Source organism: Oreochromis niloticus, linkage group LG3, assembly GCF_001858045.2.
Source record: "Oreochromis niloticus isolate F11D_XX linkage group LG3, O_niloticus_UMD_NMBU, whole genome shotgun sequence".
Lineage (NCBI taxonomy): Eukaryota > Metazoa > Chordata > Actinopteri > Cichliformes > Cichlidae > Oreochromis > Oreochromis niloticus.
The window spans coordinates 80,501,793-80,529,721 of NC_031967.2; the positions used below are offsets into that span (position 1 = coordinate 80,501,793).

The window sequence follows — 27,929 nt, forward strand, 5'->3', positions numbered from 1 at the left end:
TTCTACCAGGATTTAAAAATAATTACACAAAACCAGCTCTGATCGGCCATAAAGGGTTAATATGAGATCATTTGACAATTGGGTTGAAAATTGAGGCTAACTGACTCATGGAGGTTGAGAAAGTGTCTGGAGCATCGTAACACAAGGTAAAAGAATGCACGCACACATAAGCAGAGAGTGCATTAACCCACCTACTAACACACACAGATGCAATGACGATCAGCTTACACTCATGAACACACTCATATTTCTCATCAATGTTAAAACAGGGAAAACTTAACCAGCACCTGTTATCAAATGCTGAGTTCATCACTGCTGACAATTAACTCTCCAGCTTGCAGGACAACAGGTTAACTTTTTGTGGAAAAAAAAGAGACAATAAATGTACTTGTTACTATAGTAAAATTGTGTGATGCTTTCTGCTGATTGAGCAACACAAGGGATTTACTGTATGAAGGGAATTCTCTTCTGTGGTAATATTATCAACATGAATTTCTGTTGTCCTGTGAAATTAGTTGGTTATGAGTTTGCTATGTAAATTAGTTGATTGATTATAACACAAGTGAATAGGATGTAGCAGAGTCTGTTAGAGTGGTGACTAACAGACTGAGTTTCCTGTTTCAGATGTATGCATGAAGCTTGCACCTAGATGCACACAGCTCTGAGTACATGAAAACAAACTTGTTTTGTAAAATATGTGACAGAATGTCAAATGTTTTTATTTTGGGAAAAAAAGGAAAAGTTAAATAAAATTATTGTGGCTGTGACTAAAATAAGTGCAACACTGTAAACCTTGGGAAGAAACACCGCAATGAATCGTTTAGGAAGCATTTAGAGGTGAACATTAGTGTTGTGAATTCTCTGTGTATTTAAAGAAATCAGTCTAATTGTACTTGACATATACTTCTCACATTGGTGGTGTATCTGTGGAAATGAAAGAAAAATATTTATCTTATTCTACAAATACTAACACATGATTTGGTTTAGCCACAGCTCACTGCACTCTGGGAAAAAAAAGGAAGCAGAATTGGTTGCTGCTGTGGTTCCATCGCAGGTCAATGGTAACAACTGTGTTGTTCAGCACAATGACCTGAAATCATGGGAACCTCATCGCTGGTGAACAGGTGAGGTCTGCGCGTAATGCAGAGTCCAAATAACTAACTGTGCTAAAGTAATCCTTTCACACACAAATGTAATGAGCATGCTCGGCTACTAACACGGTCTTTTCCCAGAAATCATAACCTTACAGTCTTCACACTCAGCAAGCGCTCATAGACCTTCATATCATAGAGACTTCTTGGTGCCTTATCATCTGAATAGAGAACTTAGCTCTCCAGGCTTCCCTTCGCTGAGCGTGGTGCCTCTGAACAGGCACAAAGCTCGCGCAAGTAAACCATGTTGTGACCTGGCACCGTTCACCGTCATACTCAAATGCTATTTGAATGCATTAAGAAATTCTGATATTACATGTATGCACAGACCATGCAGAGTGTGGCCAAAAACTAAGTCAGCTGGACTAAACCCTAAAGATTCCTGCTTTGTTTCTCTGACAGCAAATAACAGCAGGGGCAGCCCTTCATCCCACTCCCGGTTTGATTCTATGGAAAACTTTCGTAACATTCTCTTCAAGATTTGGTGAATCCATTCTAAAACACCCCGACTGTCAGGATGATAAGCACTAGAGGTGTGGCGTCTGACTCCAAGTTCTATCATTACTTGTGCAAACATTTTGGACATGAAGTTTTTGCCCTGATCTGTTTCAATATGTTTTGGAAGACAGAAGGGAGAAAACACCTTTACAAGTGCGTTTACAAAGGCACAGATTTTTAATAAGCACAAAGGGATGGCCTCGGGGTAACGTGTAGCTGTACACATCATTGTAAGGATGCACTGGTTTCCTGATATTTTTTTTTTTTTTTGGAATCGATCCAACACAGTCAGTGATATCATGTTGAAATGCCTCTGTAATAACTGGGATGGGCACCTGGCTAGGTTTACATGTGAGCCTGCAGGTATGGCACAAGTGACAGAATTTCACCGCATCCGATTTGAGACTGAGCCCAAAGAAATAACGGAGGACCCGACTGTAAGTGTTTGTTATTCCGAGGTGACTAGACATGACCAGACATTATGGGCTAAGCTCAGGACATAGCTGGACTGGCCATCGGGCATACCGGGCATTTGCCCAGTGGGCCGATGGTGATTTTTTGTTTTTATGGGCCGATGTGGGTTTTGTTTTTTGTTGTTGTTTTTTTTGTGTGTGTGTGTGTGTGTGTGTAATGGTATAAACAATGAAAGGTGGTGAATTGGCCAGATGCTGTTCAATGTGTAAAAATAAGTCAGTTGTTTGGTGGTGGCTATAGCGGAGCTTCCACAGAGGCCAGCAGGTGGATGAGGGAAAGGGGAGGCAGGAGGAGGAGAGACCCGAGGCAGCCGCCAGTCTGAGTATCAGGTGAACTGAACTTCAGGTAAGAAGTTATGACCTGCAGTCTGTCTGGGTCAGATATAAACCAAGTTTAGGTGGAGTTTATTTTCGTTGTGCTGACTTTTTACAGTCAGTTACAATAACTCTACAAGCTAGCATGTTTCTATACAGCTGGGTGGGTGCTATGATGTTACTGATAGTGAACTTTATTTTTTTCATTAGGTTAGTTAGTAGAGTTGCCAACCGTCCCTTTAAAAAGGTAATCGTCCCATATTCAGAGATTGTCCCGTATTACGCATTCTGTATTGAGCTGAAAAGGAACACAGTTTGTCCCGTACTTCAGCTAGAATGGAAAAAGACACAAAGCTGGAGTTATTCTGTGTCTTTACGCTGTCAGCTGTTTCTTCTTCGCTCATTCTCTCTCCATCCCTCTCCTGTTGCTACTTCAGTCATGAAATTGATCAATGATCAGCTGATCGGCTTTTCTCACGCAAGTCCTGTCTCCCTTGTTTGTTTATCGCCCACTTTGCGCCAGAAAGAGGAAACCAACGGATGTTGCGCTAAACAACAGCAGCACGTTTAAGCTTGATCAGCTGTTGTTAGAATTTATTTTAATATTTATTTCTAGTATCAGCTGATTTTTGCTGGAGCCACAGCTGTAAAAGCTGCTGGTCATGATATTAGTTTGGTTATCTGGTGAGAGGGAAACATGGAGATGAAACCAGGAGATGTCCTTACTGAATCATCAGAGCTGAACAGGTGATGGAGAAACAGGTTTACCTTTTAGGTGACATAAATGAGTTGAAGGGAAGTTATGAACTGTTTCTGAGAGACAAATAACACCAGGATCCTTTTCTATGTAGCTGACAGCTGGTAACTGTGCAGGGGCGGGTCTAGCAAAGTTTTGCCAGGGGGCCAGGTAGGGCATTAACAGGGAAAGGGGGGCACAAGGAAATACTTTTCTTTCTTATTCTCATTTAAAATGTCTCGCTTTTAATAAATATTTCAATCTTACATCAAAGTTTTTATCTGATGTCAAATGTATAGAAATCATACATATACCAACAAGATAGTGTACATCACTGTCACAACAGCATTCATTTTCATTCAAAGGCTTTATGGCTTTTCTATAATACATGGTGGGCCGGTCTCTAGTCAAAATGCCCGATTTTTTGTCCCAGTCCAGCCCTGGCTCAGGATATGAATAAGAAATGGCTGGGAAAACTCCATGGAGGCAAGTGAATTTTTGCAGGTAGTGGGTTAGTGGGTGGGCTTGCTGAAAGTTTAAAGTTTTCTCCAAGTAATGAAATTACTTAGAGAAAACAAACCATAAGAACTATATGATACTCTAAACCATCTGATTTGGATACCTGAGATAAAATATATCTCCCCTTGGATTTCTTTAGCTCTGCATTTGTGGCATTTAATTTAGTGTTACATCTTTGCATATTTGTATATACACCTAAAAGATAATAATAAAAAAGTGTTCCATGTAAAAACACAGCTACAACTGCTGCAGTTCTCCCTCTGAACCAGTAGATGTCTCTGTTATCTAAATGATTGAAGACGTGCAGGACAGCAACTACAGCAGCAGTCAGATCACGTGTCCTGTTATTATGTATAAAGGCATTGAAAAGTCCACTTGTGAGCAAATTTTCACTTTATTCATGTACTGAATCATTTTTACCTTATCAACTGCTGGAAATGAAACAGGTGAGACTGGCAGGATCAATATTAATGTTCTGTAAATATATGAAAAACATTGAAATGTTTTAAATAAAATATGAAAACATTTAGTATTTCTAGAAAGATATTTTACCTAATAGCTGCTCACATTTATGTATTTACGAGTGACAAACTGCAATATCTAACTCTACAGTACATCTACAGTATGTATCAAATATATTCTGTATTCAAATATATATATATGAGATCCAAAACCTGCAGGGACACCGGCCCACGTGGACTGGGATTGGGGGCACCTGGTGTTGAGCATAAAGCCCCTCTGTAGTGCACATGTATACAACCAAGTGAGAAAGTGAAATTACTATTATTAATGTGAAATGATTCAATATGTGATTAATACATGAGAAAAGAAATCTTCCATCACAGTAGATAAGTTAGTGAAACAAACAGTTTGTGCTGAAACAACAACTAATTTCTACATTTCCACATTATTCTCAAACTGATCAATAATATTAATTGTCTTAATGTGGCCCTAATACTCCTTGGTATGAATCTAGAATGGTTGGTGATATTAAAGTCCTGTTTGTGGCACATTAGTATATGTGAGGGGGAAAACTCCTCAAGATGGGTGGTGACCATGGTGGCCATTTAGAAGTCGGCCATCTTGGATACAACTTTTGTTTTTTCAATAGGAAGAGGGCCATGTGACACATCAAACTTATTGGTAATGTCCATCCTCATCCATCCATCCTCATCCGCTTTATCCGAGGTCGGGTCGCGGGGGCAGCAGCCTAAGCAGAGAAGCCCAGACCTCCCTCTCCCCAGCCACCTCCTCCAGCTCATCCGGGGGAACACCAAGGCGTTCCCAGGCCAGCCGAGAGATATAATCTCTCCAGCGCGTCCTGGGTCTGCCCCGGGGCCTCCTCCCGGTGGGACATGCCCGAAACACCTCACCCAGGAGGCGCCCAGGGGGCATCCTTGTCAGATGCCCGAACCACCTCAACTGGCTCCTTTCGATGTGGAGGAGCAGCGGCTCTACTCTGAGCCCCTCCCGGATGGCCGAACTTCTCGCCCTATCTCTAAGGGAGAGGCCAGCCACCCTTCGGAGGAAGCTCATTTCTGCCGCTTGTATCCGCGATCTCGTTCTTTCGGTCACTACCCACAGCTCGTGGCCATAGGTGAGGGTCGGGACGTAGATCGACCGGTAAATTGAGAGCTTCGCTTTTACACTCAGCTCCCTCTTCACCACGACGGACCGGTGCAGCGTCCGCATCACTGCAGCACCAATCCGTCTGTCGATCTCCGGCTCCCTTCTCCCATCACTCGCGAACAAGACCCCGAGATACTTAAACTCCTCCACTTGGGGCAGGAACTCATCCCCGACCCGGAGTGGGCACTCCACCCTTTTCCGGCTGAGAACCATGGCCTCAGATTTGGAGGTGCTGATCCTCATTCCCGCTGCTTCACACTCGGCTGCGAACCGTTCCAGTGCGAGCTGGAGGCCCTCACCCGATGAAGCCACCAGAACCACATCATCCGCAAAAAGCAGAGATGAGATTCTGAGGCCACCGAAGTGAAAGCCCTCCGCCACTTGGCTGCGCCTAGAAATCCTGTCCATAAAAATTATGAACAGATTCGGTGATAAAGGGCAGCCCTGGCGGAGCCCATCACCCACCGGAAACGAGTCCGACTTATTGCCGGCAATGCGAACCAAACTCTTACAACGGCTGTATAGGGATCGAATGGCCCGTAGCAATGGGCCAGACACCCCATACTCCCGCAACACCTCCCACAGGACACCCCGAGGGACACGGTCGAATGCCTTCTCCAAGTCCACAAAACACATGTAGACTGGTTGGGCAAACTCCCATGCACCCTCAAGTATCCTCGAGAGGATAAAGAGCTGGTCCAGTGTTCCGCGACCAGGACGAAAACCGCATTGTTCCTCCTGTATCCGAGGTTCGACTAACGGACGAACTCTCCTTTCCAGCACCCTGGCATAGACTTTCCCAGGGAGGCTGAGGAGTGTGATCCCCCTGTAGTTGGAACACACCCTCCGGTCTCCCTTCTTAAAGATGGGGACCACCACCCCGGTCTGCCAGTCCAGGGGTACTGCCCCTGATCTCCACGCAACATTGTAGAGGCGTGTCAACCAGGACAGCCCTACAACGTCCAGAGCCTTCAGGAACTCGGGGCGGACCTCATCAACACCAGGGGCTCTGCCACCGAGGAGTTGTTTAACTGCCTCAGTGACCTCGACCCCAGAAATTGGCGGGTCATTCCCCTCATCCCCAGACTCTGCTTCCTCCTCGGAAGACGTGTCAGTGGGATTAAGGAGGTCCTCGAAGTATTCCTTCCACCGTCTGACAATTTTCTCAGTCGACGTCAGCAGCGCACCGCCAGCACTATACACAGTGTAGGTAGAGCACCGTTTTCCCCTCCTGAGACGCCTGACGGTTTGCCAGAATCTCTTCGAGGCAGTCCGAAAGTCTTTTTCCATGGCCTCTCCGAACTCCTCCCACACCCGAGTTTTTGCTTCAGCCACTGCCCGAGCCGCATTCCGCTTGGCCTGTCGATACCTGTCAGCTGCCTCTGGAGTCCCACAGGCTAACCAAGCCCGATAGGACTCCTTCTTCAGCCTGGTGGCTCCCTTCACCTCTGGTGTCCACCATTTGGTTCGGGGATTACCACCACGGCAGGCACCAACCACCTTGCGGCCGCAGCTCAATGCAGCAGCTTCGGCAATGGAGACGCTGAACATGGTCCATTCGGACTCAATGTCCCCAGTCTTCCTCGGAATGTTGTTGAAGCTCTGCCGGAGGTGTGCGTTGAAGATCTCGCGGACTGGGGCCTCTGCTAGCCGTTCCCAGCACACCCTCACTACGCGTTTAGGTGCGCCGGGTCTGTCCGGCGTCCTCCCCCGCCACCTGATCCAACTCACCACCAGGTGGTGATCAGTTGACAGCTCAGCCCCTCTCTTTACCCGAGTGTCCAGAACATATGGTCGCAGGTCTGGTGATACGATTACAAAGTCGATCATCGACCTGCGGCCTAGAGCATCCTGGTGCCACGTGCACTTATGGACACTCTTATGTTCGAACAAGGTGTTCGTTATGGCCAAACTGTGATTTGCACAGAAGTCCAACAACAAAACACCACTCGGGTTCAGATCAGGGAGGCCGTTCCTCCCAATCACGCCCCTCCAGGTCTCGCTGTCGTTACCCACGTGAGCATTGAAGTCTCCCAGTAGGACAACAGAGTCTCCAGGTGGGGCACCTTCCAGCACCCCCCCCCCCCCCCCCCCCAGGGACTCTAAGAAGGCTGGGTACTCTGAACTGCCACTCGGCGCATAAGCGCAGATGACAGTCAGGACCCGTTCCCCGACCCTGAGGCGCAGGGAACAAACCCTCTCATCCACCGGGAAAAACCCCAACCCGGGGGGATATTAGAATACCCACCCCAGCTCGCCGCCTCTCACCAGGGGCAACTCCAGACTGAGACAGAGTCCAGCCCCTCTCCAGGAGACTAGAGCCAGACTATATCTAGCCGGTACTTCTCAACCTCACGCACTAACTCAGGCTCCTTCCCCACCAGAGAGGTGACATTCCATGTCCCTATTGCCAGTCTTGGCAGCCGGGGATCGGTCCGCCAGGGCCTCCGCTCCTGGCCGCCGCCCGACACACAATGCACCCGACCCCTATGGCGCCTCCTGCAGGTGGTGGGCCTGCGGGAGGATGGGCCCATGTCTCCTCTTCGGGCTGTGCCCGGCCGGGCCCCATGGACTAAGGCCCGGCCACCAGACGCTCGCCCTCGGGCACCCTCCCCGGGCCTGGCTCCAGGGCGGGGCCCCGGTAACCCTATCCCGGGCAGGGTAAACTGTTCCCTCGATGTTCTTTTCATACGGGTCTTCTGAATCGCTCTTTGTCTGGTCCCTCACCCAGGACCAATTTGCCATGGGAGACCCTACCAGGGGGCAAAAGCCCCCAGACAACATAGCCCCTGGGATCCCTGTGACACACAAACCCCTCCACCACGATAAGGTAGCGATTCATGGAGAGGTTATTGGTAATGTCACAAGAAAAACAATGGTGTGATGGGTTTCAACGTAACTTTATTCTTTTATCACCAATCATTCCCATGTTATCACGGTGTATCCATATAAATGGCCCACCCAATATATCAAAGACACATCAATAAAAAAAGAACAATTTCCAAAGTGCGCTCTCTATCTTCTGCTGTCCCTGTAAATATAAAGACCCAGAGTTCAGGGGCTCTCAGGCTGTTTGTTTAGTCTGATTTACAACTCTGTAAATGTATTCCTATCATTGCTCAGATACTCTGTCCACACTCACATTACAACATAATGGTTATTAAATGTCAGCTCCCTCCAAAATAAAATTGGGTTTTTTTGTAACTCAGATCAACTAATTTTACTTTGAAACTCAGTCTGTTGAAACTGTTTCCTGGAGCAGGAGCCTGAACAATTAGAAAAAGCAGATTTAAAAACACTTCATGTCATCAGTGTTCTTAAGCTACATCATGCAGTTCATCTTCTCACCAGCAGAGGGCCACAAATCACCATCAATGAAGAGTTCAGAATCAGAAAAGAGTTTATTGCCAAATGTTGAGCAGATTTACAACATTAGGAAATTGTTGCGGTACTTTGTGCCAAACATACTAACATACTATATGACAAAAATACTAACATACTACAACACAAAAACTGAAATAAACATAAAAATAAAAATAAAAAAATGCTAAGCAGATTGATATATACATGAATGCAGGTGATGATCAGTGCAAAAATGGAACAGATGCAGAGAACATAATACAATAGGATCATGTGTTTGAATCAGAGCAAGTGGTGGGAACAATCTTATGGTTATTATTCATGAGTCCCACAGCAGAGGGGAAGAAACTGTTGCTAATGATGAGAGGTTCTGGTCTGAATGGACCGGAGCCTCCTACCTGAGGGGAGCAGGTCAAACAGACTGTGTCCAGGGTGAGAAGGGTCAGCTGTGATCCGAGCTGCATACCGCAGTGTCCTGGAGGTGTAAAGGTTCTGCAGAGATGGGAGTCTGCAGCCAATCACCTTCTCAGCAGAACGCACAACATGCTGCAGTCTCTGTTTGTCACTGATGGTAACTCCACCGTACCACACGGTGATGGAGGAGGTGAGAATGGACTCGATGATTGCAGTGTAGAATTACATCATTGTCCGTGTTGGCAGGTTGAATTTCTTCAGCAGCCTCAGGAATTACATCCTCTGCTAGGTCTTTTTTATGACGGGCATTCAGCACCACTTTGTTGTGTCTGCACTAGGACACCAGACGTTCAACCTCCATCCTGTAGGCAGACTCATCCCCGTCCGAGATGAGTCCGATAACGGTGGTGTCATCTGCAAACTTAATTAGCTTGACAGACTGGTGGTTGGAGGTCCAGCAGTTGGTGTACAGGGAGAAGAGCAGAGGAGAAAGAACAAAGCCCTGAGGGAAGCCGGTGCTGATGTCATGGGAGTCCAAGACATTCTTCCCCATCGTCACATGTTGTTTCCTATCCGTCAGGATAGGAAGCCACATGGAGATCATCAGAGTGACATCAGAGCTGTATGTATCTGATCAATATTCAAGTTCATGTTTCTTTCATTGGCTCAGTTTTTAAAAGCAGCTGTTTTTATAGAATGACAAAAACGTGAGAGATGCTCAGTCTCTTTAATATTTTATACACTGAGTACAATTGGATGTCCACTTATTCAGTCAAGATAGAAAAATTACATTAAGAAAGAGAAATCAAACATTTGCATTCATTTAAATGTGCTCAGAACACGCTTGTTGAACACGGAAATATAAAGGTTGTGAACGGAGCTTCAGAGACACACAAATTTTCACAGCGAGTTAGCAGAAAAATAAAAATAAAATGTGGATCCGGGAATAATTGTACCTTCCATCTTTAACCTCTTAAGACCCAAATTCTTCCATGGCATACATTTTTAATTTCACTATGATATTTGGGCTGATTGTTTTTACATTCATTGGGTCCCAAAGAATCACCAGTTTTTGTTTTACCTGATTTTTGTTTCTAGGAAAAACGAGAGAGCCACATGAGGATAGTTTTACATTTTGATAACATAGAGCCAGTATAATGTCCTCGTGAGTGGATATTAGGCCCTTGAGGAGCAAAATGTTGTATTTTGGCCAAGACAACGAAAAATGTGATGTCCAAATATGTGGACACCAGGTCCAAGGAGGTTAAGGGACTGAAGAGCAAGCCATTTACAAGGAATCATTTAGAACAGTTTAAAACATCAACTGATTGAATCCATGAATCTGACAACGTGTTTGTGAGTGACAGAGACAGACATGTACAGACTGAACTATCTGTTCAACAATCAGAGTGTTTCTCTAACTGGAGGACATTCTTTACACTCAAGTGCACACAGAGACATCGAACCTCCAGACCAGACTCTAAACCCAGGATAAAGAGTTTCAGTGAATGTGGTGTTGAAGGTGTGGAGGTGGATCAGAGTGTCAGAGGAGACACTGTAGAAGGACAGAGTGCCTGCAGGACAGTCCACATACACTGCTACTCTGTTAGAGACAGAGGAGGAGGATGAGATGGATGTTTGTCTGTTATTGTGCCAGACAGAACGAGGACGATCATCAGAGCACAACAGACTCCAGGAATGATCATTCCTTCCAAACAAACAGTCATAACTGCGTCCTTTCTTTCTGATTCTTCTGCAACTCACTGATATCTCAACTCTTCCTCTCCATTCAACCTCCCAGTAACAGCGACCAATCAAACTATTTCTACACAGCAGCTGAGGATAAACATCAAATCTGTCTGGATGATCAGGATATGATTGAAACTCCCTTACATATGTCATCTTCCTGTTGTTGTCAGACAGTTTGAGGTTTGTGTGTACTGTGTTTGTGTTGATTGTGAGTTGACAGGAATCTGATGGAGAGAACAAACACAATTCAGCTGCAGTTATTGATCCATCATCTGTTCATTGATTGACACTTTGATGATGACTCCTGACATCAGAGATTTGAATGAGTGATGTGACAGTTTGAAGATAGTTAAATGTATGCTGCTGTGTTTTTAGGAACCACATTAAAAACACACTTACACTTCCTCAGACCTGGTCTCAACCATTGGACTCCAGCAGGCTCCACCCTGAAAAAAAAAAGGGGGGGGGGGGTTCTCTTTCAGCATGCACACATAGACATTAAATGGCATCTGTACATGCATCAAACTGCTGATGATTTGGACTGATCCTGGATCTGTCAGTACCCCAGGGTATTGAATGAAATATGACTGATTCCAAGTATCGTGGGTAAAAGAAAAGAAAAAAAAAGTATGTATCTTTCTTTTTTTTACTCGATTATTTACACTAAAGAATATGGTAACCTAAACATTAAAGTTTATCACAGGCCCACACACTGAGATTAGTACTTACTCCTTGAATCTCACCATTCTCTGGAACACAAATTTGGGGTGATCAGGACCAGTGATGGGAATACCGATGTTAAATTGTGGCATTACTAAACCCTAGTGTGGGCTGAGGTCATATAACCTGACATCACTTCAAAAAACCTTAGGAAGGACATATCACAGTCCAGGATCGGTGAACCAGTGTTTTGGGTTTTTGGATTATTATTATGATTATGATTATTATGATTATTATGATTATTATTATTAGGGTTTGGGTTCTGTTTTGTATTTCTTGCACTCCAGTTCTTCGTGGTTTGCAATTTCTTGTTCTTAGGTTTTGGTTCCTATGTCCTTGTGTTTAGTGTAGGTTTAGTTCAGTGTCAAGTTTGTGCCTGTCGTGTTTCAGTTTTTACTTTGCACGTCCGTTTCTCATGTCTTTGTTTCTAGTTTTGTTTCACTTTTCTCATTAGGTCTGATTTCTCCCAACTGTGTTCCTCTTGTCTCCCATTCCCTGATTACTCCAGTGTGTATTTAAGCCCTGTGTTATCCTTGCTCTGTGTTGCATTGTACACTCATACCTGGCTGTGCGTTCTCTCCTCCTGCTTAGTTTATTTTCGCATTTCTAGTCTAGTTAGTTTTCTGTTCTTTTTGCTGTCCAGCAATAAAAGCTGAGTTTTGAGATATATTTTTGCTGTTCTGCATTTGGGTCTTCATTTCCTGCCTTCTGTACACAGACCATGACAGGCCGGTCACTTTCTTTCCAAGCTCCTTAAAATAATTAAGAGCATATATTTTCTGTTAGTTCAATACAACTTTGATTCAATTTTATCTACCGTATTTTTTGCACTATAAGGCGCACTTAAAATCCTTTAATGATCTCAAAAATCGACAGCATGCCTTATGCATGAACTCTGGTTGTGCTCACTGACCTCGAACTGATTTTATGTAGTACACGACGCGCAGAAATCTGTCAAAAAATGTTTTAGTACGACTTTAGTAAGCTATGAAGGCGCACTGCTTGATGGATTGCCAAAGCATTACAGCTACCGTTGTCAGGAGTCTTGCGGATTAATCTGGGTCCAAAACTCGGTCTGTTAACACATAATGAGTGAGAAAGGTGACTAAAGAAGAAATACTCAGTGCATCATGGGAATCCCCCAGCAGCCTACACCTATTGCAGAATTACTAAGGGAGGATTAAGGGTTACCTGATCCAGACCTAACCATAGAACAGCACCAAGCAGGACAGACAAGATCTGCAAAGACTGGTGTGCTCAGCCAAACGCATCATTTGATCAGAGATTCCTGACCTGCTGTCCATCTACACCAAGCGGTGCAAGAACAAAGTCAGGAAGGTTATCATGGACCTCTTCCATCCCAACAGTGGTCTCTTCTCACTGTTGAGGTCTGGGAAGCGCTTCCGCTCCCTTCAGGCCAAACCAGAGAGAATGAGGAGGAGCTTCTTCCCCCAGGATATTCAGGCCCTGAACCAAGTGTAGGACTGGAGTCGCATACAACACGTCACTGCACGCACACGTTTATTTGCACATTTCTTATAATTTCTGTCTTAAATTGTTATTTGCACATAATTTTTTTAATGTAAATTTCTAAATTTTGTCATAATTTGTAAACCTGCAAATCTGTAGATTCTTTACGGTAAACGGCCTGTATTTATATAGCGCTTTACTAGTCCCTAAGGACCCCAAAGCGCTTTACACACCCAGTCATCCACCCATCCACACACACATTCACACACTGGTGATGGCAAGCTACATTGTAGCCACATCCACCCTGGGACGCACTGACAGAGGCGAGGCTGCCGGACACTGGCGCCACCGGGCCCTCTGACCACCACCAGTAGGCAACGGGTGAAGTGTCTTGCCCAAGGACACAACGACCGATTACAAGGCGACCTCCCAACTCTTGAGCCACGATCACCCTTACTGTTGTTTAATGGTTGTGCTTTGCACAGCAATAATCATTTCACCACATGTCGTACTGTGTATGTTTGTGTGTGTGACAAATTAAATTTTAAATTTGCAGTTGTCTGCAAATTTATCCATACATAACTAGTAGATTTTTTTAGTGTCGATCTTATGCATGGAAATAAGGCAAAATAGTAAAGAAATAAATTACTATGATTATGTCAAATAATCAAATTTAACGATGTTATTGAATAACAAAATAAAATAAAAATAGACACAATTAATGCATGGAAAGTATTTACTCTGCTCATAGAAACAGCTCCATGTCACAATAGCTGACATTTAGCAAGATTGATCTTTACAGTTTCTCCTCATTATCTTTAACTGTTGGTCATTGTTGTTGGTCATTTTTAAAAGAAAAATAATCTTGATCTGACCTGATAATTGTCGAGTTTGGAGTCTTCAGTATCTTCAATGCTGAATCCTGCAGGTTGTTGTTACTCAGATCAAGCTCTCTGAGACTAGATGATTGGGCGTGGATAACTAAGTACAGAGCTTCACAGCTTGGGTCTGACAGGTTACAGCCACTTAGTCTAAAAAAGGTTTAAACACAAATTTTAAAAAAACCCCACTGGTGTTAAAGTACATTTATGGTGCAATGAGGAGTTGCTAGATTTGGCAATATTATTTTTTTTTCCTTTTGATTCATGAATTCTGTCTTAATCATTTAGCCACGTTAGCCATGTTAGATTTTTTTTTTTTGACTAAATAACACAAAGATAAAAAAGCACATGGATAAAGTTTAGCCTTTTAGTGATATTTTTTTCTAACAATCATTGACAAAAATATAAATATCACCTGATCTGACCTTAGAATTTCGAGTTTGCAGTGTTCATTTGCTACTCCAACACACAGAAGTTTCACTCCTGAATCCTGTAGGTCATTATTACTCAGGTCCAGCTCTCTCAGACAAGAGGACTGGGAGCTCACAGCTGAGGACAGATCTTCACAGCTTGTCTCTGTCAGGTTACAGTCAGTAAGTCTGAAAATTATGAACGCAAAGACAAATAACACAGTCATTAATGTGTATTCATTGTGCAACAAGGAGTCACTAGATTTGGCAATAGTTTTTTTCTGTTCGTTAATGAATTCTGATTTGAGTATTAGTTAGAAACTTCAAATTTTTACTAAGATCACAAAGACACAAAAGCACATGGATAAATTTAGTCTTGGGGGGTTTTTTTTCTAACAATCATTGACAAAAATATTAAATATCACTTGATCTGACCTTAGCGTTTCTAGTTTGCAGTGTTGACTTGCGACTCCAACACACAGAAGCTTCACTCCTGAATCCTGTAGGTCATTGTTGCTCAGGTCCAGCTGTCTCAGATTAGAGGAATGAGAGCTCACAACTGAGGACAGAGTTTCACAGCTTCTCTCTGAGAGGCTACAGCCACTCAGTCTGACAAGACAATAATAGGAAAGAAGACAAAATTATTCATTTTTCTGAGAGATATCAGAGGATTTATTTATAGTGATAGCTTCAGGTGGGGTTGATTGGCACAGCTTCAACTAAATCATTCTTAATCAACTTCCTATTGATGCGTACAATGAGGAGGAGCCTCAGCCATACCAGATTAGAATCTGAAAACCAACAAAACACAATTTTCCATTGTACACATTTGCTGTGCCATGCTATTCAACTCAGCATTACACAAAGTGCAAAGCACTTAAGCTTTTCAACCCCACTGCCCCTTGTACTAGGGGTGAGCACTGCATTTCTCATTTTATTTTTATGCACCATCCTACCAATTTGGGGGGGGGGGGTATTATAGCAAATGCCTTGATGGTTCACTTGAGAAAGTAAATCTGTTGGGCATCTTAAGGGGACTTTGGGCAACAATTCCGATTGCTAAACTGCCACCAGACACAACACACAGACACACAGACACACACACACACGTTGCAGTAAAAGGCTATTAAACTGCAACTACTGTGTCTGCTGTGGTGAAATACATCTTACAGAGCTGTGTTAGAGGCTTGTACCACTGGAAGCAGCCTCAGAAAAGCCTCCTCTGAAGCAGAGTATTTATTCAGGTCAAATGCTTCCAGTTCTTCGTCTGATGACAGTAAGATGAAGACCAGAGCTGACCACTGAGCAGGAGATGGTTTATCTGTGGAGAGACTTCCTGATCTCAGAGACTGTTGGATCTCCTCCACTAAAGAGTGATCCTTCAGTTCATTCAGACAGTGGAACAGATTGATGCTTTTCTCTGCAGACATATTCTCATTAAGCTTCTTCTTGATGTACTGGACCGTTTCCTTATTGGTTTCTGAAATACATCCTGTCTGTGTCAATAGGCCTCGTAAGAGCTTCTGATTGGTCTGCAGTGAAAGACCCAGAAGGAAGCGCAGGAACAAGTCCAGGTGTCCATTTGAACTCTGTAAGGCCTTGTCCACAGCACTCTGGTAGAAGAGAGTCTCTGCAGATTCTTTTGTTTCAGAATTCTGGGATGTTGTATGTTGTTCTACCAGAGGATTTAGTCCAGAGTTGATGAAGGTCAGATGGACATGAAGAGCAGCCAGAAACTCCTGAACACTCAGATGGATGAAGCAGAACACCTTGTCCTGGTACAGTCCTCTCTCCTCTTTAAAGATCTGTGTGAACACTCCTGAGTACACTGAGGCTGCTCTGATATCGATGCCACACTCTGTCAGGTCTGATTCATAGAAGATCAGGTTTCCTTTCTGCAGCTGATCAAAAGCCAGTTTTCCCAGAGACTCCATCATCTTCCTGCTCTCTGGACTCCAGTGTGGATCTGTCTCAGCTCCTCCATCATACTTGACCTTCTTCACTTTGGCCTGAACCACCAGGAAGTGGATGTACATCTCAGTCAGGGTCTTGGGCAGCTGTCCTCCCTCTCTGGTTTCCAGCACATCCTCCAGAACTGTAGCAGTGATCCAGCAGAAGACTGGGATGTGGCACATGATGTGGAGGCTTCGTGATGTCTTGATGTGGGAGATGATCCTGCTGGCCTGCTCCTCATCTCTGAATTTCTTCTTGAAGTACTGCTCTTTCTGTGGGTCAGTGAATCCTCTGACCTCTGTCACCCTGCCAAGCCACTGTGGAGGGATCTGATTGGCTGCTGCAGGTCGTGTGGTTAGCCAGAGGCGAGCAGAGGGAAGCAGGTTCCCACTGATGAGGTTTATCAGCAGCACATCCACTGAGGTGGACTTTCTAGGGTCAGTTAGGATTGCAGTTTTGTGGAAGTCCAGAGGAAGTCGACACTCATCCAGACCATCAAAGATAAACACAACCTGGAAGTCTTCAAAGCTGCAGATTTCTGCTTCTTTGGTTTCAGTAAAAAAGTGATGAACAAGTTCCACCAAGCTGAACTTTTCCTCTTTCAGCACATTCAGCTCTCTGAAAGTGAATGGAAATATGAACTGGATGTCCTGGTTGGCTTTGGCTTCAGCCCAGTCAAGGCTGAACTTCTGTATTAAGACTGTTTTCCCAATGCCAGCCCATCCTTTTGTCAGCACTGTTCTGATTGGTTCATCTCTTCCAGGTGAGGCTTTAAAGATGTCTTCTTGTCTGATGGTTGTTTCTGGTCTGTTTGGTTTCCTGGATGCTGTTTCAATCTGTCTGACCTCATGTTCATCATTGACCTCTTCAGTCCCTCCCTCTGTGATGTAGAGCTCTGTGTAGATCTCATTCAGAAGGGTTGGGTTTCCTGCTTTAGCAATCCCCTCAAACACACACTGGAACTTCTTCTTCAGAGCAGATTTATGGTTAAGTTGACAAACTTCAGCCAGATGTTCTGAAAAATCAGCAAAAAAAATATCAGTTCATTTTTTACTTTGTTTAAACCAATGTTATCCATGTCCTTAAAGATGAAAAAATGTTCTTACTGCTCTGCAGACGGTCAGCCAGCTCCTCCTGCTTCATTCTCCTTAAGAAGTCCACTGTGATCTTCACAAATCCCTCTCTGCTGCTGCTGCTCCTCTGCTCATCATCCTCGCTCTGACTCTCTAAGCATTCTGGGAATTCTGGACTAAGAACCTTCTTGATCTTTTTCAGCTCGTTCTTCACAAAAGTGATGATGTTGTCCTCCAGCAGCTGGAACAGAATATTTATGAATGAGCCAATCAGACTGAAATCATGGAGCCAAACATCAGATCCATGTTGGACACACTGACAATCCACTGGTCTACAAAGAGCAGCATGGAGATGACTGTGAACAGAATAGATGTAAAAGTAGTTGTTGTACATGTACAGACCATAAATATGGAGTCCAGCTGTGTTTGATGCTGCTGGGCAGACTGACCACTGGGAACCTCTGATCTCTCCAGTTCCACTCTGTGGAAAAGTCATGAAAAATTATTTCACATCAACTATGTCCCCAGATAGACAAACAAAGTGGCCGACAGAACTTTCTAGTGCACATTTTATCCCCAAAACATTATTAAAATTTGACACCATAGTTAGCTGTTCTTCCACCTTGTGAGCCAAGTGACTACTGACTTAAAGTTAGAGAGCAATGGGAAACATTTTGCAGGCTTTTTTTTTTTTTTTAAATAAAACCCAAGTCCTTATTTGTTATTGTGTTGGGTTTTCTGTTCATGCTTGAGTTCTGATTTCTGCTACATTTTAATATCATTACAGTACTTCAACATGACGTTTGTTGTGTTATTTAATTTCTTTTTCTTTTTTAGTTCCTGTTGAGTTGGTAATTTCCTATTTTGAGTTCATTTTGAGCTTTGAGTTCATTACTTTCATGTGTAATTCTTCAGTGCTCATTGTCATGACCTTTCGTGCTAGTGCATTGGTTCCCCTGTTCTTTGCTTTTATGTGGCATCTTGTTCATTGTTATTCTTCCTGCATTATACTATACAATTTTTTTTATCTTGCAATAATTGGTGTAAATAGGATTGAGGAAATGTGTTTGCATTGGAGTTTATGTCCAACAATATCAAGCAGTTAAATCAAAGAGTTCATGTTACTAACAGCTCACCTCTCTGCAGCAGACAGAGACTGGACTTTAAAATTAGTTTTATGTGGATTAGACCAGTCACTCTTTAAGGACACACAGCTGGGTTCAGATACAGGTTCAGGTCCAGCAGGTCTACCATAGATCCTGTTAGGGAAGAAAAATGTGTTTTTAATTTGGAGTCACATAAGTTGAAGAAGACTTGATACCTTTGTGTCTGTGAAGGTTCTCAGTCATCCAGGTCATCATAGTCTAAGGAGCTCGAAAAGAAAAGCGTCTGGACTTCTTTGAGTTGCTTGAAGACGCCTCACCTCTCATCCGAGAAGCTTCTTCAGTTCTAAGGGTCAATGGTGGGGAGTCCCAGATTTAAACCCAGTGGGAGTTTCCCCCCAAAGAGGGACAAAGGACCCCCTGATGATCCTCTACCTAATCACATGAGCCAAGGTGTGAAAGTGGGTGTGGGTCCCAATCAGCCAGGGTTTCGGGTGAGCTCATTGTGAAACAGCCAAACAGCCACTTCACAAGCGCATGGCACAACATAGAAGAGCCAGCTCCACGTGACAAGACAAAGGTCACTCTTTCGAGGATGCCAATGTTCACATTTTGGACAGAGAGGACAGATGGTTTGAAAGAGGAGTGAAAGAAGCCATTTACATCCACTGTGAGCGACCATCTTTGAACAGAGGCGGTGGTTTACGACACCAACTGTCTGCCATCTATAATCCAGTTTTGAGTTCCCTCCCCAGACGCCTTAACGCCCACTCACATCCTGGGCCATCTGACCTCAGGAAATCACATGACAGGGTGGGGCCAGGTTTCACAATGAGCTCTCTGAGAACTGGACAAATTACTCTAAGGAGTCATCTACACTGTACAAATGGCGCTGCACTAGCACTATATATAAGCTCTCACAACTTGCTGTCAGGAAAACTTCAGATGGGATTTAGGAAGAATTAATCACTGCTCAATGTTTACTTAACACTTTTAACTTCTGGTGTTTGGTATCAAACATTTTGGTTTTACTCTTAATTTCACCAGTTTTTTTTACAGTTTCTGCTCTTCAGTGCTTGACATGTATTCATCTCCTGGCACCCAAAGTAGCATAAGCACATATTTTAGTTCTAGTTCCTCCCCTCTGCACCAGTTACTTGAATCCAACTGTGAGGAACAGCTCAGACCTGTTATTAGTTTATCCTAACACATCCTACGAGACTCAGACTAAAATTAAAAATTTACTTTTGAGAATGATGATTACAACATGAGAAAGACTTTCAGCCAATATTTTAAAATAGTGACATGGTTCTTTTTAAATTTGGATTTATCTATTTAATGAAGATCGCAGCAGTGCTCTAACTTGTGTAGCACCTGATTCAGATTTAGAAGACTTTATTTATCCCCGAGGGGCAATTAAGAGACTGACCTTGCCGACCATACATACAATACACAAACATCACATTGGGGAGACAGGTCAGGCTAGGTAGTTGGCCGGTCAGCCGCACGAGCAGCGACCCGGAACCGAACAACAATGGAAAATGCACAATGTGAGGAAAGACGAGGAGAAAAAAAGAACTCCCCCCAGACTGTGTTCCATGTTCAGCTGAGAGAAAGTGTCCCTTCACCCGGTTAAGCAAAAGTCAACATTCTTCGGTCAACGCGGATGGCCTTGAATGAGGAGGGAGAAAGTCATAACAAACAGTCTTATTATCTAAGGGAGAATATTGTTATTCCCATAAGCTTTTGCCTTGAGCATCCAGCTGGCGCCAGGGGGGGCGCATGAGATGAAGATGGTAGCTGCTTTGGTTAGTGCGAACAAACTGCTTCCAGTTTTGCAGCTGGTCTAATGTCCGTCACTGGTCACCAGGTCTCTCAATTCCTGTTGTTCTTCTTCAAGATGTTATCCAATTAGCAGAGCCATGAGCTTCTCCAAGATCTTATCCATATTGTGTTTAAAAAACAAACAAACAAAAAAACAGTGCTCACAGCCCTGCCCATCGTCTATCACGTCGGCCAGCCTTGTGGGATTTTGAACAGCTGTAGCCACTTCTTGTTCTTCGATAAGCCAGGTCTGAGCCAATTGGTAGATGTCCAATAGGTACTGTAGTAATATGGATGGGGCCTTTGGTTGTTTAATTAGGTGACTTGCTTTACTAAATTGTATGTAATAACAGTTCCTACCATCGAACTGTCAGCAATATTACTGAAATTATTATCAGTGCCACTTTACATGGTAAATGGACTGGTTCATTAAAAAGCACTTTTCTACTCTGTGCATTCGACACTTTACCCACCTTGCCTCATTAACACATGCACTTTTGTCTATGCTCTCTCTATGTCTGTGCTTTCTATCTGTTATTTACATACATTTATAATCCAATTGAATGTGGATTTGTATCTTGCCCAATTATATTTACACAGGAAAACTGTTTAAGGTGAACTTCATGTTTCCTTACACATGACAAAAAAAATCCCAGGGAATGATGTGTTTGAACTGCACTTTATATCCAACAACATTAAATAATTAAATTATATAGTTAAATAATTTAAACATTAACATAATAATAAAGATTAAATAATATTAAATAAGCTCTCAAAGAGTTTATATTACTAACAGCTCACCTCTTTTGATTAGATGTCTGCTGGGCTTTAAAATTATTCCGATATTCTTTAGAAGCGTCACTCTTTAAAGACAACCTCCTGGGTGGAGGTCCAGGTGGGTTCCTGTGAATAATGATGGAGCAGTGATGTGAGTGCTGAGCTGTGACATGGAGAAGAGTCATGGACAGTTAGAGATGGTCATCTCACCTCTGAGCTTTGGTCTGGCTCTCATGTTCCCCACACAGAGTGGTTTTAGAGGGAGGGACTCCCTCCTCTCTGTCCTCACACTGATCCATGCTGCTCAATTCACATCAGCTCACACACACTTTCTACCTTCACCTGCAGAGGAAACACAAATCATTCATGTGCACATCAACTGAAATCCTCCTTTCCATCATGTGTGCTGTCCAAATATCAGCTGCTTCTTTCCTGCTTCATCTCAGTGTCAGCTGACTGCAGTCAGACAGCAGCGTGAGGCAGAGGAAGCTGCAATCAGCTGCTCTACTTCTACTATCAGTCCACTAGATGGAGACATGACGCACACACGATGCATTCACTGACACAAACTGATTCACTGTGACTGGAGGCTTCAGTCCAGTAATACACAGCCAGTTCAACCAATGAGTCATTGAGTTCAACACTTATTACAAACATTTTCAAACATTTCAGCCGATCCATGATTCAAAGAAGATCAGCAGAGTTAAAAGTTTCAAACTAATTATTCCTGCTGAGTTTGCAGAGAACTGAACACACAATAATTTACTGATAATAAGACGCTCCTTATAGCTCTTTGTTCAGTACGGCTTTCCTTCTCCCCATAAAACTGGAGGTTGCAGAGTTAAAGATGTAATTGATTGTCACCAATAGGGACACATTTAGACATAAGTATGTCAGACGGACAGCTAGGATCAAACACTGTTGACGCAGAAACATCTGTGCTTTTACTTAAATCATGTCTGTTTATTAACAGAAGTCAGTACTTATTTTGTAATAATTATTTTGTAATCATTTTGTAATCATTGTCATAATTACCTTCTATTGAAGCAGATTCAACATTTGTGATGCAGTGTTTTTAATGAGAAGCCAACATTTTTTAATCAAGTCCATGCTACATCTATACAACTGCCTGCACTGTTATTATAAAGAATGGATGAACAGCTCCACTATCAGCTATTTCTTCATACAAATGCATCTGCAACTGTGTGTGTGTTTGTGTGTTAAATTATTTTCTCATGTCTCCATAAAATGACATGAAACTGTCTAATAGCTACCATTTTAAAAATATAAGCCTATAAACTACAGTTCCACACAACAACACAAATTCATAACCTACTCAGAACACATACCATCTTTTTCTTAGGGTATGAAGGCAAAAGCTATCAACACAAAGCAAAGACGAAAATTTTTAAGCAATCGTATAATCAGTATATTCGTGTTTATACTGTAAAAGCATGAACAAGTAAGAACAAGTAAAAACAAGGGCTGCAGTGTGACTGCTCATCAGTTGTAATTCAGGCTCTGGCTGCTGTGCTGGGGTCTGCAGAGACTCAGCTTTAACATCACTCTGTGTTCTTGGCTAGCTCTGTGTTATCATGCTGTCTGTGCAGATGGTCTGATGCCACTGTACTTAACTCAACTTTCACAGCCTTTCATTCTCCCTGGCTGTCAGTTCTAGTTGAGCAATATAGCTTTTCTTTTATATTGTAAATACAATCTTATTAACTTCTGTTATTGTTAGATTTTTTTGTAACTCAGGATTATATTTAGCATATATTTATGGTGAATTTAATGACTGGAATAACTTTATGCAATTCAAAGTTCAAAATAATAATGTCTATCATTTACTTAATTTCTTTCAGTTCATCATCTTTCTGAAAGCCATTTGAATTCTCCTCTTTCTCTCTAACCCAACTGTCTTCTGATGGCTGCTTTTACTTTGGTTCTACAAACAGAATCTACGGCGTGAACATACCACCTCCTCCACCAAGCGCTTTGGCAACTGGGAAGAAAACCCTCCAGCATAAACAGGCTTAGGGAGGCACGGCGGTCTCCCATGGCCAGTTAACTAGTAGAAAGCTGGCACACAGACCAGGTAAGGTATAAGGTATAAAGTATTATAGTGATCCCAATAATATTTATAATATGATGACAGAGAATAGAGGAAGTGGGTCTTGAGTCACCCATTTAAGTCATCTCTCTGCTTTGTCTTACATCATGTTCGTGATAAACAAAAATGCTATGAATGATGTTGCGTGCTTTTAGCTAGCATAATACAAAAGAAACAATCTTCCGTGAAAGTTTAAACTGGAAAAACTAGTAACTGAATGTATCAAAGTTTCAGTTTGCGGTTCACCTGATCTTTGTGAAGCAGAAACAATAACAAGATGTTAGCTAATAGATATATATAACATCAAAACACAACAGGAATTTCTTTGTTTTACACTTTAATTCAGATCATACAGCAGATTAATTTTATGTAAAGGAAATAATACATAATAAAAAATACACCTGCTGTTCTGCTTTCAGTTCCATCAGTCTCTGTGACGCCAGAATCATTATCTGTCAGCAGAGGAATTTTTAAACCAACACTTCCTCATGTTTGAGCTTGTCACGCTTCGTGTGTGTCTGCATATTTACTGTATACTATTAAAATTATATTTTAGTGAGTTCCTTCTGTTTTTCCTGTCTGGATTAGGCTGCCTCCTGCTCTGTAGGTCTTCATCTCTGCTGATAAGGAGGTCTCAGACCTGATCTTTTGGACATGAGCCTCTGATCCTGTTAAAGTAGTTCAAGTATTTCAGATCTTTACACCTGAACATTTCCAAAAGACTGAAATCGCACTGAGTTATCCGAGTGCGTGCTCTATAAGGACTCTGATATCAGATAATCTGTATTATTTGATCCAGAAATCAGGTTAAGGGGAAAAAAAGTTTGAAGCTTTTTTTTTTTTTAATTCAAAGACTTGGAACCCAGAGGAGGGTAATACACAGTGAAACTCAAGAGGCCACATTCTGACCTACTATTGATGATTAAAAGCTTTAAACTGAAAAATAAAAACAAGAATAATAAAAAAAACCTCAAATCCAACGATTAAAACGTGAACATGACAACAGCACAACACAAAGACATGGAAATGTCTGCCACATCTAAATATTTTTCTGTATGTTATGCATGACTCGAGTCAAAGCCCAGTTCAGGTTTACTCCTGCAGAGTAAACCTGAACTGCTTTACTTTGTGTTTTGTTTTGTTTTTAATTTATTTATTTGTTTGTTTTTCATGAGACTTAAGTAAAAATCTGAATTTCAAATTTTTAACAAAAAACTGATTTTATCAGATTGATCTTCCCTTTAACTGGACACAATGTTCAATCAGATTAATGACCAGTGTCTGATTGGTCTAAAGTTTCACACAGATCTATTTAAACTGTTTATCACAGTAACAATTGTTTTAGTGCAGACCTACTGACTGATAGCATGTGTGAATTCAATCAGTCAATAATCTATAATCATGTGGAATTGTCTTCAAACACAAAAGTGATCAAAGTTTGTCCTGATATAAGAGCTTAACATTTGGTCCAAACATCACAGAGCGAAAACTAGCAGTCAAACTGCTAAAGAAGGAAACAAAGCAAACTTACAGTTTCTTCACACAGAGATGCAAACAACAAGCTCCACTCCACACCTGGACACTAAACACAGACACACAGGTGAGGTGCTTACTGAAAATAGGCAGGACTACACCTGAAGAGTGTGAGAGGGCCACACCTTCTTCTTCTTCTTCTTCTTCTTGTAAGTATTATTGGGGGTTGGCAAGCAACTGCATGGTGCATTACCGTCACCACTGGTATGGAGTGTGGACAGGACTCACGCTCAAAAAACAAAAAAACAAAAAATAAACTTCATATCCTTCCAAACAAGAGGGCCACACCTTCGTGTGCTAATTAAATTTCACAGCTGTTTTAGCTGCCAGTGTAAACACAACGAGGCCACCCACAGGGCAAGTAGTGAACGTCAGGGATCTAAAATCATATGAGCATATATGCTTGAAAATCCATCCAAACTATAGCCGAGCAAAAGAAGCTGGAAGCTGATCTATGAATAATGTTCATACCAGAGTTTCTGTTTCCAGCTCAGACGTGTTAAACGCTGCTGCTGTGCTACATTTGTCATTTCCTGCTTTCACTACCATCCATGTCAAAGCGCTGAAGTCATCTTATCACTTTAATGAGGTAAAACAGGAGCTGTAAGTCTGACATTTATTTACTGTCATCACAAACACACACAGCTGGATTAGCACCCAGACAAAGGTCTGAAAAGCTGAAAATCATTCTTTGATTATTATTATTATATATCCTGTTTATGTGGATGCACTTTTCTATCTGTCAGTGCTGAAGAAGACGTCACTGATCACATGACTCTGAGGGATGTTTCCCGCACCTCGCTGAATCTGAGCAATGAAGATTTAAGGCAGCTCTGAAGGCAAAGCAGGTCTGAGCCTGTGTTAGCAAGCTGTACCTAATAAAGTGGCAGTAAGGACTCAGTCAGTAATGATAAGAGCCAGCAGGGGGAAGCAGAGGAGCAGAGAAAAGCACAGAGAGGCGTGGCACTGGCAGAGAAGCAGGCTCACATCAGGCTGGTCATATTCCATCATCTATACCTGAAATAATCATCAAACACAGGACAGACTAGAAACATGTGGAAACATCTGCACCTCAGTCTCAGCCTCAGACCTACTCCTCTGCTTCCTGTTTACAGCGCACACATCATGCTGTGTACTGAGAGTCATGTGGTCAAAGCGAGGACCTGGTACTCTGACAGAGAGCGAGCACAGTTATCCTAATGTGTGATATCACTTCTAACCAGAGAGCATTCAGCTTTCACAGCCAGCCAACATCCTGTAACACTGAGCATGTGCAAACACAGCTCTCAGCTTCCATTACTCACAAGCTCCAGCCCTCCACTTAAAAGCCCAGAACAAACCTCGTAACAACACAGCCCAGAGAGGAGACGTTAACGTTCTGTTTCGGGTGGGAAACTCAGCTGTGGGTGTGGCTGTTCCTCTCCTACAATCTCTGATGTCAGAACCGCCAAATTAGACTGAACTGAAGCCAGACTCAATCATAAAACAGCCGCAAAGTCTCAGAGAGAGAGCGCTGCTCCATCTCTGGACCCAAGTATATGTGTCAGGAGTATCGGAACAGTTGAGATGCATTTTTTCTAAACATTGGGTCTCTGTGCCTTTTAAACCCCAAAACACGCTGCGCCAAAAACTGGTCCACCCCAAGGATCGGGTCCCCCGACACAAACAGAGTAACATAGTGTACGCTGTTAAGTGCCAGGAGGATTGCCAGGATTTATACATCGGGGAAACCAAACAACCTCTAGCGAAGCGGATGGCACAACATAGAAGAGCTACCTCATCAGGCCAGGACTCTGCAGTCTATTTACACCTACAGGCCAGTGGACACTCTTTCAATGATGAGGATGTACACATCCTGGACAGGGAGGAACGCTGGTTTGAGCGCGGAGTCAAGGAGGCCATTTACGTGAAAAGGGAAAGACCATCTCTGAATCGAGGAGGGGGCCTAAGGGTACATCTGTCACCATCTTACAACGCTGTGATTGCAGCCATTCCCCAACTCTCTGTGAATGGTACTCATGGCCATTGATCAGTGTTCTTTGATCAGTGGGTTTTGGTCAGTGATTGTTGATCAATGGTCATGAGAATTTGCATAATTATGATTAAGGAACTGACCTCACAGCCCATTGTTCCTTCAGTGGGCTGGTTTCAGTCATTATGCAAATGTACTGTTTATAAGGTTTGGGGAAACCTGCAGTCAGCTGAGACTGAAGAAGTCACTTGGATGAATGACGAAACGTTTCTCCCACAAAACGCTACGTCCAGATGAACAGAATCAACTTTTGGAGACCCAAGTATATGTTCCACCACCACGCTGCGATGAATCTTGGGATAGGGTGGGCCCACCTGTCCTTCAGATCCAGGAAGAAGGAGGACACGTTTGCGGGAGCCTTGGATTAGCAAGATGGCGCGGCCATGTCCAGACACCTTCACGACTGCTCCGCACAGACTATGCACCTTTGTAGTTGTTAACTTATTTATTGCTTTGTTCTATGTTCCAAAATCTTCTGGTTTTATAGTTTACGATAGCAGATTGCTTCTCAACATCGGTAACAAGTTTGCACATGTAATCTTAGATGCTTTTAAACCCAACCCATAATGGCTGACTGAGATACTCCGTGGCGCAGACAACAACAATGGACAGGTTGCTTACCTGAGGTGAAGAACAAAGATGGCTGACACCCACCAGCTGTCGGATTCATTCTCTGTGCTTCACGTTGACTCACTTTGTGTTAATAGACCTCTGCACTGAATCATGCCTGTTATTAATCTCTGTCTCTCTTCCACAGCATGTCTTTATCCTGTCTTCCTTCTCTCACACCAACCGGTCGCAGCAGATGGCCCCGCCCCTCCCTGAGCCTGGTTCTGCTGGAGGTTTCTTCCTGTTAAAAGGGAGTTTTTCCTTCCCACTGTCTTCAAAATGCTTGCTCATAGGGGGTCATATGATTGTTGTGTTTTTCTCTGTATCTATTTTGTACGATCTACTGTACAATATAAAGCGCCTTGAGGCGACTGTTGTTGTGATTTGGTGCTATATAAATAAAATTGAATTGAATTGAATGTTTTACTAAATGTTCATAACAGTTTCATTCCTCCAATTTAAAAAAAAAATAACTCCATACATTCTGGTTCAGTGTTTAATATATACGTGGCTCATTTGTCCAGCAGCTTAAGTTTACAGTGGCTTGCAAAAGTATTCAGCCCCCTTGAACTTTCCCACATTTTATCACA

At 42.9% G+C, this 27,929-nt stretch overlaps 1 protein-coding gene across 1 annotated transcript in view; it reads right to left on the minus strand.

The window, feature by feature from the left end:
• Positions 1–9,803: 9,803 nt before the first annotated feature.
• The window catches only part of LOC100707492 (NACHT, LRR and PYD domains-containing protein 3), a 28,003-nt gene continuing 9,877 nt past the window's right edge, over positions 9,804–27,929 (minus strand). Inside the window, exons 2-12 of the mRNA XM_025905244.1 lie at positions 21,266–21,308; positions 21,080–21,181; positions 18,488–18,610; positions 17,754–17,832; positions 17,385–17,592; positions 15,496–17,293; positions 14,761–14,934; positions 14,341–14,514; positions 13,910–14,065; positions 11,244–11,290; positions 9,804–11,068 (exon numbers count right to left, since the gene is read on the minus strand). Coding sequence (XP_025761029.1) covers positions 10,500–11,068; positions 11,244–11,290; positions 13,910–14,065; positions 14,341–14,514; positions 14,761–14,934; positions 15,496–17,293; positions 17,385–17,592; positions 17,754–17,832; positions 18,488–18,610; positions 21,080–21,181; positions 21,266–21,308 — 3,473 coding nt within the window. The 3' untranslated portion in view covers positions 9,804–10,499. The remainder of the gene's footprint in view (positions 11,069–11,243; positions 11,291–13,909; positions 14,066–14,340; positions 14,515–14,760; positions 14,935–15,495; positions 17,294–17,384; positions 17,593–17,753; positions 17,833–18,487; positions 18,611–21,079; positions 21,182–21,265; positions 21,309–27,929) is intronic.